The sequence below is a fragment of the Stegostoma tigrinum genome, chromosome 33 (genome assembly GCF_030684315.1).
Source record: "Stegostoma tigrinum isolate sSteTig4 chromosome 33, sSteTig4.hap1, whole genome shotgun sequence".
NCBI classification, from domain to species: Eukaryota; Metazoa; Chordata; class Chondrichthyes; order Orectolobiformes; family Stegostomatidae; genus Stegostoma; species Stegostoma tigrinum.
In genome coordinates this window covers 17,525,907-17,545,718 of record NC_081386.1, presented here as the reverse complement: position 1 = coordinate 17,545,718, position 19,812 = coordinate 17,525,907, and the positions used below count along the sequence as shown (strand labels likewise).

Sequence of the window (19,812 nt, the reverse complement as noted above, 5' to 3'; positions counted from 1 at the left end):
ATCTGCCACCCTTACATGGTCTGACCTACCAATGACTCTAAACCCTGTGGTTGACTCTAGATTATACTGGGCAATTAGAGATGGTCACTGGCAATACCAGCAATGCCCAATACCTTGAATGAATTAAAAAAAGGAAAACAACAGTTATTCTCTCAGTCCTTCTAAAATGTAGTGGTCATGCATCTGGAAAGATCTGTCTAAAAAGCCTTGGTGAATTCTGGTAGTGCACTTTGCAGATAGTACACATTGCTGCTACTGATGGTGGAGGAAGTGAATATTTGTTGATGCAGTTCTAATCAAGTGGACTGCTTTGTACTGGATGGTGTCAAGCTTCGAGTGTTGTTGGAGCCTCTCTCTTACAGATAAGTGGGAAATATTCCATCACACTCATGATATGTGCCTTGTAGATGGTGGACAGGTTTGGCGAAGTCAGGAGGAGAGTTACTCACAACAGTAACGCCACTGAATGTCAAAGGGCAATGGCTAGATTGTCTCTTGATTGAGATGATCATTATCAGGCATTTGTGTGGCATAAATGTTATTTAGCACCTGTCAGTCCAAGTCTGGGTAGAGTACAGGTCTTGCTGCATTGGGCAGGGACTGTTTCAGTATCTAGGGAATTATGTATTATGCTGCCATCAGTGATCATTGCCACTTCTGAAATTATGATGGAGGGCAAGTTATTGATGAAGCAGCTGAAGATGGCTGAGTCGAGGACTGTAGAAAATCTGCTTAACTATTAGCAGCTTCTGAGGGTCATTAACATTTCAGGTCTTCAGGTTACCGCATCATTTACATTAAAAGCATCACTTCTGCATGCCATCAATGTAAAAGAATTGGCAACAAAAATGGTCAATTAATGACAATAAAATGAAACAAATTGCCTCATTGATATGACTGTAGGTTCCCATCAAAATATGCTAGACTTCAGATTCCACCATCAACCCCAATCATCCCAATCACCCCAATGGATTCAGTCCAATTGTCAGCAGTAATTTCCTCCAGTTATACACACTATATAACCTTTTGAATCCTGTATGCATTCCTCTTTCACTGAATCATAAGGAGCAAATCCTACAGCCACCAATATGCTACAGTCTCATTTTTCTTAAACTCCTCTGCCACACACCTTTAAAATTTTCTTCAAAACTCTCATTTTCAAACATTTTCCATTATGCGTTTTTCTCTTCTAGTCCATGGACTCCCTTGCAAAGGGTCTGTGGATTTTTATTCCAAAACTTACAGATACAAGAGATTGTCTTCATGAATTACAGCAACAACATTATTATAAATATGTTCTTTTCTCTCTTATACTGGCATCAAGAGAAAGTTGCCACACGATTGCAGAAGCTACCCCTTGGAGTTCAAAGATGACTAAATTAGTAGTGAGGGAGGAGGTGCAGTTGCAGTAAATTGTCATGTGGCTAGTCAGAAAGGAACAAAGAAAGAAAGATATGTGGAAGATCACTCAAACACATTAGAATAGAGCTATAATTGAAATAACAGACAAAGTCTAAGGACATGAATCTCAACAGCCAATACTTATTTTCTGGGCAAAGGTTGTGTGTTCTACTTCAAATTGGTAGGAGTTCTATCTACTTCATTGCCAACAGTAGGGTTGTCTATCAATAAAACAATATAGTAATAGGCTATATAAAATCCAAAAGAACTGTGGATGCTGTAAAGCAGGAACAAAAACAAAGTTGCTGGAAAAGTCCAGCAGGTCTGGCAGCATCTGTGAAGGTGGAAACAGAGTTAACGTTTTGGGTCTGGTGGCCTGTCTATTTGCTTAATTGTCTCAATAAGTTTTGGGTGAATTTGCATGTTCACCAAGGTGGAGGTCATCAATGGGAATGATGCTTGTGCATTTCACCTGGTAGAATCTTCTGTAATGCTGTCCCAGTTTTGGCATTAGATTATGGCAGTCAGTCAGTGATACACAGGTCAACAAAGCATATGAATGAAAACCTGTAATACTGATTAAAGTCTTTCTAAATAAATTCAGAAAAATACAACAATTTAAGTCTAGGGTGGATTTCGATGTTCAGTTCGACTAACAAAAAAAAAAACTATCTACTTCTGATTATGCCATTTTATACGTTTGTTAGTTGAAGTCAAATTATGCACATACCCACTACTGAAGGGCCTGCCTCATCAATGGTTGCTTGGTTTCCTGATGACTCTGTCACAGAGGAAGGCTGGGCGGTAGAAGGGCCTGGAGTGGTACTTGAGATCTGGCCTGAGGTAGGTACATTATTGACTGGTTGCGATCTAGCAGCAGAGGTAGTTGGCACCACTGTGGGTTCTATAATTAAAGCACAAACAGGAAATAGAAATTTTATATTAGAAACATGGAGACAATGTCAAAAAGGTACACAAAACCCAGTCTTAATTGATAACTACACTTGGCCACTATTAAATACTATTTTTCAAAACCAGTACCACGTGGCAGTAATGCATTCAAATTTCTACTCTTACAAGCGATCCTGGAGCTGACACACTGCAAACTATAAGCTAAAAAGTGATGACACTCACCATTGTCTTCAAATGAAGCTGCCCAAGGTATGTGAGAATCGCTGTACATGGATTTCATCTATCCTGACATTAATTTGAACCTTGAGCCAAGTCAAGGGACCTTAACTCTTCCAGTAACAGTGATGTAATCAAGCAGAATAAATTGCAAACCACAGTGAACAATTCTCTCAGAATCAATGCATTCATCAGCAGTTGTAAAACTGCAGTAAAAAAAACTTAGTTGCTTCTTATTAATGGAATAAGATGCTTTGGGAGTTTATAATAGCAATACTACAACAAAAAGATACTCTCTCCTCACCCCTAAGTACAACAATTTTCACATGGGGGATCTTAAACTTGCAGAAGTTTTCAATCTCTGACAGCAACCTCTGAATTGCTGCATTTAGCTGCACATGTGCAGATTTCAGATGATGCTACAGGCCAACAGTTTTGCCAAAAAGTGCTAAAAATCTGGCTAATGTCAAATCAAAACTTCTGGGGAATTGGAGACTGATTGGGATAGGGCCTTGAAGCCAATAGTTATGTTGATAGTTATATTGAACGTCAATGGTATGGAAAATTTGAAGCTTCATACTACAATAAATGTTTTCCAATAACTATACAAAGCTTATTACATTGACATACAGAAGGTATAATGTGGCCTAGCATTTGATTCAACTTTCTGTTCTCTCACAAGATGTGAGCTTTGCTGACAATGCCAGCATTTGTAGTCTATCCTGAACTGTCCTTCTGCGATTCAATTTAAGCCCCATGACAACACATAAACGAGAAATCATCATTTGTCACTGAGGAAAAAAAAGGAAACTTAAAATTACAAAAGCCAAGACATGACTCAACACTTAGGCACTATAAAGGGCACATGCTGAAACGTATCCCAAGGAATAAACACATTTCAGAGTCAAACTAACAATGATAGATTGATTTGACTTTGGTTTCCACAGTTTGACACCATTTCAGCCACTTGTTCTTACCATTTTGTAACATATTCCAGACATTGTAACGGTGCTTTTTTTTTTAAGTTCCTTATTTTAGTGACAAAAGACAATACAATTAATTTTAATCAACAACCTATTTAGTAACGTATCAGTATAGTCAGAAGAGTTTTCCATTTGGAAGTTTTGATTTGAGCTTCTTCTTCATAAATCCGTAAAAGGTTTCCAGATTTATCTAATTACATATATGTTAAGTAGCTCTCTCAAGAAAGGCAAAATATGATCCATAGTAAAAACAATCAGATCATAAAAGCTAGTAAATTGGTTTTCTTCATATTTTTCATCCATCCAAAAACAGAGTCTAATCAGAAAACAAAAAAAAACTCACAAAGGACAACGTAACACTTCCATGAAAATTTATTCCTGCTGGTTACTGTTTTGATATAATTTTCGTTTCAGTAGTTCTGCCTCATTCCAAGTTGAAATGACAACTGAAATCGTGCTACATGAGTTAATAGAATCACTGAATCATAGAATACATTCGGTCCATTAAGTCCACACTGACCATCTGAACAGCATCCCACCCATGCCCACTGCCCCTATTCCTGTAACCCTGTATTTACCATCACTAATCAGCCTAAACCTACATATCCATGGACACTAAGGGCAATTTAGCATGGCCAATCCACCTAACCAGCACATCTTTGGACTGTGGGAGGAAACCTATGCAGTCATGGGGAGAATGTGCAAACTGGACACATACTGAAGGTGGAATAGAATCCAGGTCCCTGGTGCTGTGAGGCAGCAGTGCTAACCAGTGAGCCACTGTGCAGCCCATTGAGATTGAGTTTGAGAATATGCTAGCAAACACAGACAGACATTTTTTTTAATGCCTATCCCTGTCCAATCGTGCATATGTAACATGCAAGGCTTCAGGACACCCTTGTATATAGGTGATTGAACTGTTATTTACAACAGTTGTCAGAAAGGGTAAATAAGGGTAAAGCGTAAAAAAATTCTGGGGATTTCAGCTTTGCTTGTTAGGTCAGCATTGACTGTACATCTCTAACTGCTCTTGGGATAGTGGTGATTAAGAGTCCCCATTTGATCTGACTTGAAAACTGAAGCTTTCTTTCAAGTCTCCCTCACGTCACAGGATGAACGCTCCACTGTGATTTGCTAATCTGCCCCTAATTTACATAGGCAATCCTATCTACAGTTGCAGCAGCTAAAATTTACCATCAAGTTAAATAAAATTACAGAGATTAAGAATTTTCTCATACAAGAGTTCTTTCACTTAAAAGTCGATGCTGTTCAGTTCAACCAATTAGTGGCATGAAATACCAAGTGTACAGTACAAATCAGATACATGTCAGTTGCATGGGAAGCCACAATGTAGTTGGCTTGGTCTGGATTAGAGTCATAGAGATATACAGCACAGAATCAGACTTTTTGGTCCAACTCGTCCATGCCAACTAGATATCCTATACAAATCTAGTCCTGATTCATTTAGACAGAACTCCAAGTATCAATTTTCCTGCGACAAGTGGCATGGATTCAGAAATTGGTGGCCAAACAATCATTCATGATAAATTGCATACTTCCAACAGCCTGCTACATAGCAGCCCTATGGAATCAAGTTTATAATAATATCCACTCAATTAGGCAATATGCATTACAAAGCTTTGAAAGAAGAAAAGCAAAATGACCTGCTGTAATAAAATACAAGGAAGACTGACTCTCATTCAAAATTTTAACTATAAATGTGATCTTGTTTTAACTAAGGTTAACAAATTGTATGCACATGGATTTTTCTTAGGAAAAGATTCTGCACTGGTGATTCTCAAAACAGTCATGTTAGAGGCACAAATTGGAAATTTTCTGAAAACCAAACAGGCTCTATGGTACAAATTCAAAGCTTCTGAAATAGTATAAGCTCTGAAGTAGAAAAACCATCCATCTTGTCAAATGGGACTGAGGCCATGGTACGATACCGGAACAACTTCAGCAGTGCTAAAGTGTTCAGCTCAGAAGTCAAAAAAATGGTATGCCATATTACTCCAGAAGAATTCAGTTAAAAACTCATCAGATCAAAGTTTGGCAGTTAGCTATCCAACATGAGAAAGAAGATCTCAAAAGTAAATTAACTTCAATAGTCAGAATGTTCACCAAACTATCCTCATCCAAGTTGATGTTACTTCTTTTTAGGTTATTTTCTATTTTTCTTACCAACCTATTCAGAAATGTTATAACACACCTCGGGAGGAGGTGGGACTTGAACTCAGGTCTCTTAGTCTGGGATAAGGACACTACCGCTTCTCCAAAAAGGGTCTTCCCTTTAAGCTTCTTATATTTCAGCACACTGTATGAACGGGCAGGAAATCAAGTTTGTTTAACTCCATCACACAATCATGAATGGGATTATGAACAGATTCACGTGTGCTAAGTGTCAAACTGCCCTAGTGTTAGCTAATTGAAGCCTGGTTACCAGCTGAATTTATTGAATTAAGTTTGTACTCAAGACAGGCATAAAGCACCAAAATAGAAGTCTTCCTTTAAGAACTCTTACTCAAGTGAGGATGCAAGGTTTATATAAATAATATAAACTTCCATAAAGAATTTAAGCAATAGTCTTTAGGTCTTGGTGCAAATAATGAAAACTCTTCTCGACAAAAACAATTTTACATTGCACCAAGTGGCAGAAGGCCCATAACCTCAAATCTCAATGAAACTAGTTTATAATAGCAAAACATAAAAATAAACTTGACAACTTGGAAAATCATTGCACTGCACCATAAAGCTTATTTGGGTCTCTTGGTCTGACCAAGATATTTTAAGAAGTTGTATTAGAAAAGACTGTGGATGCTGGAAATCAGATAGAAACACAGAAATTGCTGGGAAAACTCAGCAGGTCTGGCAGCATTTATGGATAGATGTATATAAATGTATAGAAAGATTTTTTTTAAAGCAGATTTTTGTATAGCTGCAAGTACATCAGTTACAACTGAAAGAAACAAGAAGGAAGAAGTGTAACTTCCAACAGTTTAGTTTTTAATTTGTCCATACACCTACCACAAGTTACCTTGTATACAAAAAGGACAAAAACAAGCTAATTAATTTGCAAAGACAATAGATTTTCTAATCTAGTTTACTTTGACGAAATAATAACACCAAAATGAGTAAGAACAGCAAATATAAATACTAAAGCAGTACACCAAACAGCATTGAAAAGCTGCCTTCAGTAATTAACAAAACAACTTCTTTTTAAAAATGAACAAAAAGAAAATTTCTCTTTGCTACTTGGAGAACTTATTGTCACCAGCACTGGGCATTTTGTTGTGCCAATGGAGGTAGGAGCCTTCATGCAAGAACTCATGATCTCAATTAAATTACTCACATCTGTTAATGAAAACTGATTACTGATTTCTAACTGTAACAAACTGTCATGTTTGGAAACAAATGTATGAACTTGTAATGATATTTCAAGTACAGGTTTTAGACAATAAAAAGTACCAATTTATAGCGTGTGCTATCTCATTCAGTTAGAACACAGAACATAGAACATTACAGCACAGTACAGGCCCTTCGGCCCTCGATGTCGTGCCGACCTGTCATACCGATCTCAAGCCCATCTAACCTACACTATTCCATGTATGTCCATATGCTTATCCAATGACGCCTTAAATGTACCCAAAGTTGGCAAATCTACTACCATTGCAGGCAAAGCGTTCCATTCCTTACTACTCTGAGTAAAGAAACTACCTCTGACATCTGTCCTATATCTCTCACCCCTCAATTTAAAGCTATGCCCCCTTGTGCTCGCCGTCACCATCCTAGGAAAAAGGCTCTCCCTATCCACCCTATCTAACCCTCTGATTATTTTATGTGTTTCAATTAAGTCACCTGTCAACCTTCTTCTCTCTAATGAAAACAGCCTCAAGTCCCTCAGCCTTTCCTCATAAGACCTTCCCTCCATACCAGGCAACATCCTAGTAAATAGCCTCTGCACCCTTTCCATAGCTTCCACATCCTTCTTATAATGCGGTGACCAGAACTGAACACAAGACTCCAAGTGCGGCCGCACCAGTGTTTTGTACAGCTTCACCTTAACCTCTTGGTTCCGGAACTCGATCCCTCTATTAATAAAAGCTAAAACACTATGCCTTCTTGACAGCCCTGTCAACCTGGGTGGCAACTTTCAAGGATCTGTGTACATGGACACCGAGATCTCTCTGCTCATCTACACTACTAAGAATCTTACCATTAGCCCTGTACTTTGCCTTCTGGTTACTACTACCAAAGTGCATCACCTCACACTTGTCTGTATTAAACTCCATTTGCCACCTCTCAGCCCAGCTCTGCAGCTTATGTATGTCTCTCTGCAACCTACCGCATCCTTTGTCACTATCCACAACTCCACCGACCTTAGTGTCGTCTGCAAATGTACTAACCCATCCTTCTACGCCCTCATCCAGGTCAGTTATAAAAATGACAAACAGCAGTGGACCCAACACCGACCCTTGCGGTACACCACTAGTAACTGCTCTCCAGGATGAACATTTCCCATCAACTACCACCCTCTGTCTTCTTTCAGCAAGCCAATTTCCGATCCAAACTGCTGTATCTCCCACAATTCCATTCCTCCGCACACGTGTTGACATAGCAGAAACTGAGAAGCAAAGTTGAAGCCTGCTCTCTTACATTCAGGTAGCAGAAAACGACTGGCACAGATGGATAAGTATACTCACCTTGCAGACACTGACACGAACGTTCCCACATCACAAACAAACAATCAGGTAAAGACTTATAACAACATTCTCATATTCACAAAGGGGAAAAAAAAAATCACGGTCAAGTACAATTTGATAACTTCTCAAATAAACACGGGGCAGAATCTCTCAGGTCCCCGTCAGTCTCTGCTGTGTGAATACATAAGTAATTTAACAAAGGCTCACCAATGTGTAAGACAGGAATAGATTAACAAATAAACTCAGATCCACAGACCCACTCACATTGTGAGGTCCCATTCATGGATCTGGACACTTAGTTTGTTTCTGGACTTCACTCAATTGGTATGGAATTAACAAAAAGAAAACTCAAGACAAAGAAGCAACTCAGAGCAAGAGTGGAATCAAACACCTAATTCTGTTCAGATTCCTGGCTTGAAATTAAATATTGTAATTATTATTAACTGAACATTGCATTGATCAATGAAATATTATGAAACTTGGCTGATGTTGATTTACAGGAGGGTTCTCTTCTGTCTTCCTCCAGGCAAATACTTGAGGGACTAAGACAAAGTAATATTCCCTCGGTGCAAAGCCATTTGTGATCAGCTGCTTCTAACAAACAGAAGGTCTGTTAGTAACGACATAACTTATTGCCAGCTTGATTGAATTGATAGTGAGGTTTTGTTCAAATTCGAGGTCACTGATTCAAAACTCGTGCCAGGATTTGGGCACAAAACCAGACTTTCCTTTTCTATCTTTTTCAAAGCTCATTCACGTACGATGCAACTTACTTATGTATTTAAAAAAGCAACTTAGTTATGTGCAGCACCAGGCAATGAATTACTCTACGTATTCTCATGTTATGATACAGGAAACATGACAATCAAGCAGCCAATTTGTGCACAGTAAAGTCTCACAACCAGAAGCTGTGACTTTCTTTTCTGCGGTATTGATCACTGGAGAAATGTTAGCAAATTCATAGAAAGAACACTTTCACCTTACACATTCTCAACAATGCTGAAGTGAACATCAGTTTTGGGCTCAGGTTTAAGACCTTAGCTGAAATATAGTATCCACAAACAATGCAACATTTTCTCTGTACTGCACTGGAACACCAGCCTGATTTTATGCCCAGATCCTGGCACGAGTTTTGAATCAATGACCTCGGATTTGAACAAAATGTTGTGACCAATTCAATCAAGCTGACAATGTTCATTAATCAATGCATTCATCAATGTACAACATAAAAACATTGCTTAATAGAAGGTGAAATTTTGTTTCAAGATGACAGCTTATTAATATTATATTGGAAGTCAGCATATTTTACTATCAGGATAAAGAAAGCAGAATTAATTATCTTAGAACAATTCTGATGGAACATGTTACTGAGACACAGGGCTCAATAAAGGCCCAGGTTTGTGCTACATTTGTTTCTCTTAGCCAGGGCTACAATGTGGCAGTTACAAGCGATTTCCAGAACCCGGAAGAAACTCAAAATTTCAGCTAGGATTCCAAATTCTGATCACAGTGTACTACCAAGATGGTTGGAGCATCTAAATTTTGATTTGAATCTTTTGAACATCATTAAAGTTGAGGATGTTAATTTCAGTGGATCTCAAGTGAACAGAGAATCATTGAGGAAAAGGGGTACCTGTAGCTTGTGATGTAGGAAAGCCTTCAGAAGCAGCTGCACTTTGGGCTGGTGGGTTATTGTGCTAGCTATTGCAGTTCATCAAGAGGTTTACAGCACCAATTTAGCAACAAGTTATTGAAGACTCATCTTGCACATTTTATTGTACAACTTAAATTGTGCTGATAAAAAGGAGCACAATAAGGAGCATGGAGGCTTGGATCTCAGTAAAACAGGCCAGTCAGAAAATTCCCATTTTTCTTCACCATGCGCCATCCATCCTTGCTTTTAGATATTTGTAATCAACCCATTCAGACATGGGCAGGTGGGACTTTAACATGTACGTTCTGGCTCAGAAGTAGGCAAACTACCACTGTATCACAGGAGGCCTAAAACTTAGCTGTTGTGAAGTTAAAATGCAGGAAATGAAATTAAGGTACATGGGAAAGGACAATTGGACATTCACTACAGAGGGTCCCACTTCCTGTAATTCTACTTGAATTCACAAAAATGATAAATAATTCTGTGGACCACAAATTCAAGCGTCCGTACATACTGGATGCTCAAAAATCTTTTACTCACATTTCCAATCTGACTGCAAGAGAGTTTTTGCCAAACTTAAGGAACAAATCACGCTTACCATCTTCATCCACAGTAAGGTCCACTACTTCTGCTGTGTTCTGTCTCAACGGCTGGATAACTGTAGATATTCTATTTCTGTTCCGTTGTTCCTGAGGTCTGTTTTGTGAGCTAGCACTTTGGCCCCAGTGTACCCTTGAGTGGCCGAGAAGTGTGGTGTAAGACCTGGAAACAAAGCAATCGAATAATATTAATACTAGTTTCTGAATAGGAAAGCGTATAATGTATTAGGAACTGTGAATTTTAACTTACTGAGGAAGTAAATAGTTTCTACTGTCAGTCAAAAACAAAAAAAAAGGAAATCAGAAACAAAAATCTGAAAAATTGCTAGACAGCCTCAGTAGGTCTGGCAACATCTGTGGAGAGAAAGCAAAGTTAGCATTTCAGGTTTCAGGTGACCGTTCCTTCAGCACTTCTGAGACTGGCTGTTAGGAGTTGGACATTTGATTTTAGCATAGGTTAAAAACCACTTTTAGCATAGACTTAAACTGGCAGTTACGTTTAGAAATGGCTCCAGTGAATGCAGTGTCATTACTTAATTGGTTACCAAAAGAATGATGTTGTAATTTGATAGAATAGTGCAGAAGAAGAAAGAAGACTCTATCAAAAGACTGATATAAATCACACTGAAGTTTAAATGCTTCAGGTTTTATCATGCCAAAATTCAAGAATCACCATTACACACTCTGAAAGCTGCCCTAAAAAAATGCTGACATTACACAAAATAAGCCTTACTATTGATTCTAACATGCCTCCAGTACATACTTTATTTACTGGAATTCTGATACAATAATCACAACAACTGGATTAGTGTCAAATACTTAACTACCCAAACAGGAGGCCACAACAGACTACATACTGGGGAATGAGCCAGGATGGGCGATCAATGTTTCTCTGGGAGAGTATTTTGGGCTTAGTGACCATAACTCCTTAAGGTTTTGAGTAGTCACGGACAAGGACAAGAGTGGCCCTCAGGTGAAAGTGCATAATTGGTCAAGGGCCAATTACATCCAAATTAGACAGGAACTGCAGACTGGGGACAGTTATTGGAGGGCAAGTCTACATCTGGCATGTGGGAAGCGTTTAAAGGCCGGTTGATTAAAGTGCAGGGCATCCATGTCCCTGCAGAACTTAAGAATCAGAATGGCAACATTCAGGAGCCATGGATGACAAGGGGAATTGTAAGCTTAGGCAAAAGGAAAAAGGATGCATATGATAGGTCTAGGCAGCTACAAACTGATGAAGCCTTTGAGGAGTATAAAGAAATTAGGAAGGAATTTAAATGTAGAATGAGGAGAAATAAAAGGAGTTGTGAAATGTCTTTGCCAGAGAGCATCAAGGAGAATCCCAAGACCTTTATGCATACATTCGAAGAAAGAGGGTAGCAAGGGAAAGAGCAGGTCCACTCAAGGATAAAGGAGGGAAGTTACGTATGGACTCACAGCAAGTGGGAGAGATCCTTAATGAACTCTTTGTATCGGTATTCACCAAGGAGAACGACATGATTGATGCTGAGGGCAGGGATGAGTGTGCGAAGACTCCAGAGGAAGTCAATATATTGATGGATGAAGTTTTAGGTACCTTAAATTGAATTAAGGTAGCTAAGTCTTCAGGGCCAAATGGGATCTATCCCAGGTTACTGTGAGAGGCAAGGGCAGAAATAGTCGGGGCATCAGCAGATATCTTCACATCCACTTTGATCACAGGCAAAATTCCAGAGAACTGGAAATTAACTAATGTAATTCCATTGTTGAAGAAAGGAAGCAGATATAATCCAGAAAATTATAAACTAGTGAGCCTGACGTCAGTGGCGGGGAAACTCTTGAAGAAGATGTGGTACAAGATGTACGCACATGTGGAAAAAAATGGACAAGTTAGTGACAAGTAGCATGGTTTTGTATGAGTAAAGGTCATATCTCACCAAACTGATTGAATTTTTTCAAGAGGTGACAGAGATAATCGATGAGTAAAGGGCTGTGGATGTAGTGTATGTGGTCTTCAGTAAGGCATCTGATAAAGTCCCACATGGCAGATGGGGACAAGAACTAAAATCACATGGGATTCTTGGAGGGCTGGCTAGGTCACAGACAACAGAGAGTAGCAATGGAAGTGTTTTTTAAGAATGGACACTGGTAACTAATAGTGTTCCACATGGATCAGGTCCTCTGTTGTTTGTAATATATATAAACGATCTGGAGGAAAATGTGGGTAGTCTGATTTGTCAGTTTTCAGCTGACTCAAAGATTGGTGGAGTGGCCAATGGTGCTGAGATTCTGAAAGGATACAACAGGATATAGATAGATTGGCGACCTGGTCACAGGAATGGTAGATGGCGTTTACTCCAGAAAAATGTGAGGTGATACATTTTGGATCAAATTCAGGTATGAATTATACTATAAATGGCAGAACCCTCAGGAAGATTAACATACAGACGGATCTGGGCATACTGGTCCACACTTCCCAAGAAGTAGCAACACAGGTGTCCAAGGTGATTAAGGCGGCTAATGGCATGCTTGCCTTCATCAGTTGGGGCATCGAAGCAAACCATGTTGCAGCTACATAAAACCCTTGTTAGGCTGAATTGGAGTATTGGGTGCAGTTTGCGTCATCACACTGCCAGAAGGACATGGAAGCTTTGGAGACGGTGCAGATAAGGTTCACCAGGATATTGCCTGGTCCCAAGGGCAGCGATTATGGGGAAAGGTTAAACAGACTACGATTGTTTTCACTGGAAAGATGGCAGCTGAGAGTAGACCTGATAAAAGGTCTACAAAATTATGAGGTGCACAGTTAGAGTGAATAGTCAGCGGTTTTCTCTCAGGGCTGAAGTTTCAATCACAATGGGATACAGGTTCAAGGTAAGGGGGGAAAGTTTAAGGAAGACGTGCAAAGGAAGAGGTAGGAGCCTAGAGCATGCTGCTTTAAGAGGTAGTGGAAGCTGGCATGCTAATGACATTTAAGATGCAACTGGATGGCTACATGAATAGGAAGGGAATAGAGGAACACAGGCCGAATCAGGGCAGAAGTTTTGTTTATTAGATTAGTTAAAACATGCTGGTCGGCACAAGCTTGGAGGGCCGAACGGCCTGTTCCTGTGCTGTACTTCCTTTTTGGTCTTTTGTTTTCAAAGTCTCAAAATTCATACCAAGTTTAGAACATGATTTTCCATTTTTATGGAGCAAGGCATGCTAAAACATGCATCAAAAATAGCTCATGCTTCTGCCCATTCAGTAATGTACACCACAGTTTGGCTCAAATCAGATTGGATCCAGGACCAAACTGATTAATCCTCATAATCTCAAGTTGTCAGGAGTTAAGTTTTTGTACAAGGGCTTATTTTTTACCCTTGCTTAAACGTGCATAGCAGGCTATTTTCAATGCAAGACAGTCATGCCACAACATACATAAAAGATACACGCACAGTTTTAATTTGCAAGCAGAAGATAAACAAAACAGTTACACAACAAAGAAGGAAAAAATGGTTGACAGAAAAATTATCGTACACTGGAAACCTGCTTCAGAGCATCCATCAAATGGCTGAAGCTGGAGAAAGCAGGTAGCGAACTACTTGAACCCACTACTTTGTGCTTTTCATTATTGTATGATGTTCATGGCTGATGTCGCACACTCTTGCGGGTACGCAAGGTCTGCTTTGACATTGGCCAGGTAAGCCAACGTGGAGACGCATGGCTAGTAGATTTAACATTGCGCATGTTAGGTTGGAGGCTGGGTGTCACCAGGCCCCTCGGAGTCCAGCTTTGTCTCTTCAGGTGGAAGTTGGTTTGATTGCCGTGCCTCCGCACTGACTACCTCTTCCTCCTCTCCGGCCTGTCCCTCCTTCTGGGAGCCCCTTGTATTTTTTATTTTGCTGGCAGGTGGCATCTTACTGACCTTTGGGGGCCCATGGCTCACATTGCCACCACCAGCCATCTAAGGGACAACCAGGGATGATCTTCTGTGATACCTTTAAAGCCCATACTGACTGTGAAGGCCACTCCCAGAATGCAAATGCACATCGAGACAGCACCCTCTGGTTGGATGACATTCCAAAGAATCATGCTTGATACTAAAAGGCAGCACCAGCTGGACTCCCTGAGGATACCCAACCTCCAGCTGGCGAGAACCAGGGGGTATCCACAACATTACAACTTCAGGCAACTGGGAGCCACGACGCTGTCAGGTGCCCCGTCAGACTTGGAACTGGGCCCTGCTGGCTTTGTTCCTACGCTGATGATATCAGAGCTGGGCAATCCCTCCAGGAAGGGACAGGGTAGCTACCACAGGACGGAGATTTTGCAACAGTTTGCCTACACCATGGGGATGTAGAAAGTCCCTGAGTGACAAGACCATGGGTGAACAGACACTGGCTAACTCTATAACCTTCTAAAATTGCCAGTATTTATACTTGCAATGTTAAATCTACTCCACCCTGTGTCTCCATGCTGGCTTACCTCGTCAACGTCAAAGTAGGCCTCCCATATCTGCAAGAGTGTGGGACACTACATCTCAGCAGCTACAGGAGATGGTTGAGCCTATGAGCCCATTGGCTTTCAATTTTGGCAGGGGGGAACGATAGCCGTCCCTATGGTCTGGATATTCTGCTGCCAGGCAACTTCACCAGCTCCCACTGCTGCTAGCAACGTCAAGGCCGGTCATTCTGGCCGGAGACTTCAATAGCATTATTGATGTGGATGGACGATCTGGAAGGCCTGACAGCAAGCTGGACTCCATGTCCAGATTCCTGATGGAAACAGTTAAAGGCACCAAGCTGCACAGCATATTCAACACCCTTGCAGATGGAGCACAGCATAGATACACCTGATCATGGTCAGATGGATCTACCCATTCAAAGATGGATTTTTGTTTGCATCCCGCACGCTCTCGGTCAGATCTACTGACGTCAAGCCAGTGTTCTTCTCCAACTACTGCCTCATGCTGGCCAACTGTCAGATATAGGACGACCAGTGGGCTAGCAAGGGAACGTGGAAGCTGAATTGTTGGCCCCAGAAAACACTGAGGACCTCAAAAGGGATTACATAGGTTGGAGAACCATGAAGCCCCTCCGAGTCTCCAGCAGATGGGTGGGAAACAGCCAAAGAGGTTCTTTATCCTCAAAAGGTCTTCATTGGGGGAGGGAGAGGAGGGCTAAAATGTCCAAAATCTAGAAAATCCTGCAGAAACTACTCCTGCTGCAGATATTGGGGGTCAATGTCACGGAGGATCTAAAGGAGATGAAGAGCCAGTGTGTCGCTCTTTGCCTCAGAGGCCTCCAAGATAAACTTCCAGTCCAGGGTCCATACTGTATAGCAGGCTGAGACAAGCTCAAATTTCTTCTCCCAGAAGGTGCACGAGGCTCCATGCTCAGAAGCCTGAAGGAAAACGATGGCTCAGCAACGTCATCTCAGTCTGATATCCTGTGGATTCATAAATCATTTTATGCCAGACTGTATGGCATGAAGCCCACAGGCAGTGTGGCTTCTGAGTTGCTCCAGTCCTCTATCATGGAGGGCCTAGACAGCAGCATGCAGGAGAGGCTAGGCCAGCGCTTTCTCTGGATGAGCTGACAAAGGCCCTTGAGTCCTTAGAAAAGAAGAAAGCTCTGAGAAGCAACAGCTTACTGGCCGAGTTGTATTGGGGTCCGAGTTGTGATTGGTCAGGACCTGCTGGAGGTGTATGACAGTATGCTTATGGGAGGTACCATAAGTGAATCCAAGTGGAAAGGTATCACCACCAGGCAGGGCTGCCCACTCTCTCCTGCCCTGTTTGTGTGCTGTATACAGCCTTTTTCTGAGTCCATCAGGAAGGATGTGAGCCTGAGAGGGATTGCTATTCTTAACAGCTGAGGCTGGCAGGTCAAAGCCTCCTTGTACATGGATGACGTCGCTGTTTCCTGCTTAGATCTGCTGCCATCGCGCAGACTCAAGCATCCGTGAACAGTTTGAACTGGTCTCAGGTGCCAAGGTAAATGTGGTGGTTGGTTGGCTCGATGAGCTGGTTCGTTGTTTTTCTGCAGAAAATTTATGTGGTAAAACAACAAATCAGCTTGGCGAGCCAACCAACCACAACGTCCACAATCCGAGATACAAATCTACTGTAAAACCTTAGAGCCAGGGTAAATATAGGCTAGAGTGAGGCCATGTTCTTTGGGAACTGGGCCGCTGATCCTTCATTCCCTTCACCTCGTGGACAGGTTACCTGAAGATGCTGTGAAGCTGGTTCAGAGGGGCTGGGGCATGCACAAAATCTTGGGAGGAGGGCATCACCAACGTAAAGCAGAAACCAGTCCTTTGGGAATGTTGCTCCCTTTCCAATGTGGGTAAAAACCTGCTCATCAGGTGTGAGGCACTCTCTGTTGTAGTACATAGCATAGGTCTGGCCCATCCCACAAAACAGTGCTGTTTCAGTTACCTGAGCCATCTTCCATTTCATCCCGAAGTCTAGGATCAACCGGGCCTGCAGGTACTCCATCTACAAAACTTTGGATAAGGTGGGGCAAGAACATACCCAGAGCTGCCCTCAACCGGATGGTCACCTTTGCGTGCAGCTGCATCAAGCTGTGCGAAGACCCTCAGTACGCAAACACCAACTATCACTATGCACTGAGGTTCTACCCATCCCCAGACTTGCGAGAGATGGGACTGGCCTTGCAGCCATGGGATGTTCACAGTAGTTGGACCATTCTGTATCACCTGTCCTTCAAAGAGGAATTTGCAAAGAAAGACCCCTTTGGCCACAAGTCCATCAGGAAGTGGTCAGCACATGGCGCCCTCGACACCTGCGGAAAGAGAGGGTGGATTGTGTTGCATGGTTCCCTGTGCAGAGTGTCAACATCATTTGGCAAAATACCTCATCTCCAAAACTTTCCAACAAGCGCCAAGACATCGATTGGCCTGTGCCACGGCTCGTTGCCCTTGAAGTAGCTGCGGGGGGCTGTCGAGACTGTCACATCGCCTCCTGAAATATGCTTTTGCAAAGAAAGTCTGCACAGGGTGGTTCTTATTGAGTGGTTCCCTGTACAGACTGTCATCATTTGGCTGAATGCATGATCACCAGGAACTTTCCAATAAGCACCAGGACATTGCATGCGGTTGGTGGGAAGGGCTCTGCCAGCGAGATCCTTCATGCACGCCTGGACACACTGCGCCACTGCACGCTGTGCTCGAAGCGGCTGTGGAGGGGTGAAACTATCACACACCTCCTTCTGGGATGTGCCTACGCCATGGAAGTCTGGAGAGAAATGCAGTGGTTTTTGTTGAGGTTTGTCCCAAGCAGCTCCGTGACACGGGACTCTGTGCTCTCTGGTCCAGTCCCCAGGACCCACCCCAAGAGATACATCAACGGTGACCATGTGACCATCAATGTAGTGGAAAACACTCTTTGTTTCGCCCTGAACTTGCTGGTCTTCTAGCTTAAAGAGCTGACCCTGACAGAGCATCCCAAGGTCCAGGACGATGCATTGAAGAACACACAAAAGCCTGGGGCAGCTGCCGCCAAGATAGTCAGTGAAAGAGACCACAGAGTAAGGTCCTTCCTTTCAGTATCCAGGGATCCATTTAGTAACTGGTCCCTGCTCATGCCAAGAGGTTAACTGTAACTAGAGAGAAAGGCGAATGCCAACGTTTATTTTACTCTCTATAAGTAGAGAGAGTATAGATCTGAAGGACTTGGTTAACTGTCTATGTACACAAAGATTTCCTTTTATGAATAAAGTATATTTTTGAAAAAAAATTCTAGGAGGGAGCCTTTGCAGTCAGTGTGGGTGTGAAGGGCATTGAGGTAGATCATCTCCTGTTATAAGGAAGAGGAAGAATTGCCTTCAATTAGCATCATGCATCTAATTTCAAAAATATAAAAGTCTAAACAATTTCTGTATCAACTTCTTGATATCACCTAATTGGACTAACGCAAGAAAGAAAAATACTCCTGGCTACAGCCAGAAACAAATCTGTTCTTGCTTCACAGTTTCAGAATCTCAAAATACCATTAATTTGTTATGGCAGAAAACAAAGACACCAGTATATTTCAAAAATTCTCATCACCACTGGTAATTTTCATGAACAATTTCCTCCTTCTTCCTTGCAAAAATTATTACTGCAACATGTTCCACAGCTGGCAGGCAATGACAGGCTTATCCCTAAACTTCTCCAGTACAGTCTTCAATGGTATTCTGGACATACACAGCAGGATATAGCAATTGAGTCTGGCAAATTGAAGAAAGTGAGCATGTTCATTTTTTTAAAAAAAGAGATAATACCCAATAATTAATATCTAAGCATCCCTGTAAAAGCCTAACCCTGATCTACTCAATCTTGCTTAAGCCTGAAGCTCAAAAACATGAACATGTAAAGTAATAAAGAAATTGTTTGTAAAAAAAAACTCAAAAGAACTGCAGATGCTGTATATCAGAAGCAAGAACAGAAATTGCTGGAAAAAGCTCAGCTGGTCTGGCAGCAGTTGTGGAGAGAAATCAAAGGAGAAATCACTTCAAGTCCAGTGACCCTTCCTCAGGTAAACTGTGTTGCTTCCAAAGATTTAATTGAAGAAAACATTTATTCATAGCAAAACTAAATTCAGTGTGGAAACAGATGCCCATGAAAAGTCCAGAGATAACTGCTAATTGTTAAGGCTCCTACACTAGTTAAGTCTCGAACCACAATCATCTTGCGAAAAAAGAATGGTCACAATCTTTTAAGAAACAAATTAGTCTTCAACAAAGTATAGTAGTTGGGATGTCATGTTATGGTCATACAAGACATTGTTGAGGCTACATTTGGAGTACTAAGTAGAATTCTGGTTCCTCTGCTGTGACCGGAGAGTTTGAGGTTAATAAGAGAGGCTGGATAAGCTGGGACTTTGTCCCCTGGATGGAAGGAGGCTGGGGGCGACCTTATAGATTTCTATAAAGATCACGAGGGTCATAGTTAAGGCGAAAAGCCAAGATCTTTTCCCGAGTGTCGGGGAATTCAAAGTGAGAGGGCATAGGTTTAAGGTGAGAGGGGAAAGATTTAAAAAGGGGGGCTGAAGGGCAACTTTTCATACAAGAGAGTGCTGTGTTTATGGAATGAATTGCTGGGGAAGTGGTGGAGGTGAGTACAATAATAACATTTAAAAGTCATTGGCTGGGTACACGTTTAGGGGGAGGAAAGGTTTAAAGGGATATGGGCCAAACACAGGCAAACAGGACTAGCTCTATTCAGAAAATCTGGTCTGCACGAACGAATTGGGCTGAAGCGTGTTTTGGTACTGTATGGCTGTATGACTCGAAAGATTTGTGAATTCAAAAATAATTCTCAAATATTTGTTTCAATGACACTTAACCATGTGGGAGAGAAACTGGTCAGGAAGC

The 19,812-nt window shown here is 41.5% G+C and overlaps 1 protein-coding gene across 2 annotated transcripts in view; it reads right to left on the bottom strand.

Moving 5' to 3' along the window:
* Window positions 1–19,812, bottom strand: part of rnf111 (ring finger protein 111) — a 105,696-nt gene that overhangs the window by 25,018 nt on the left and 60,866 nt on the right. For both annotated transcript variants that reach the window (XM_048563102.2, XM_048563103.2), the window contains exons 4-5: window positions 10,468–10,631; window positions 2,132–2,305 (exon numbers count right to left, since the gene is read on the bottom strand). In XM_048563102.2, coding sequence (XP_048419059.1) covers window positions 2,132–2,305; window positions 10,468–10,631 — 338 coding nt within the window. The remainder of the gene's footprint in view (window positions 1–2,131; window positions 2,306–10,467; window positions 10,632–19,812) is intronic.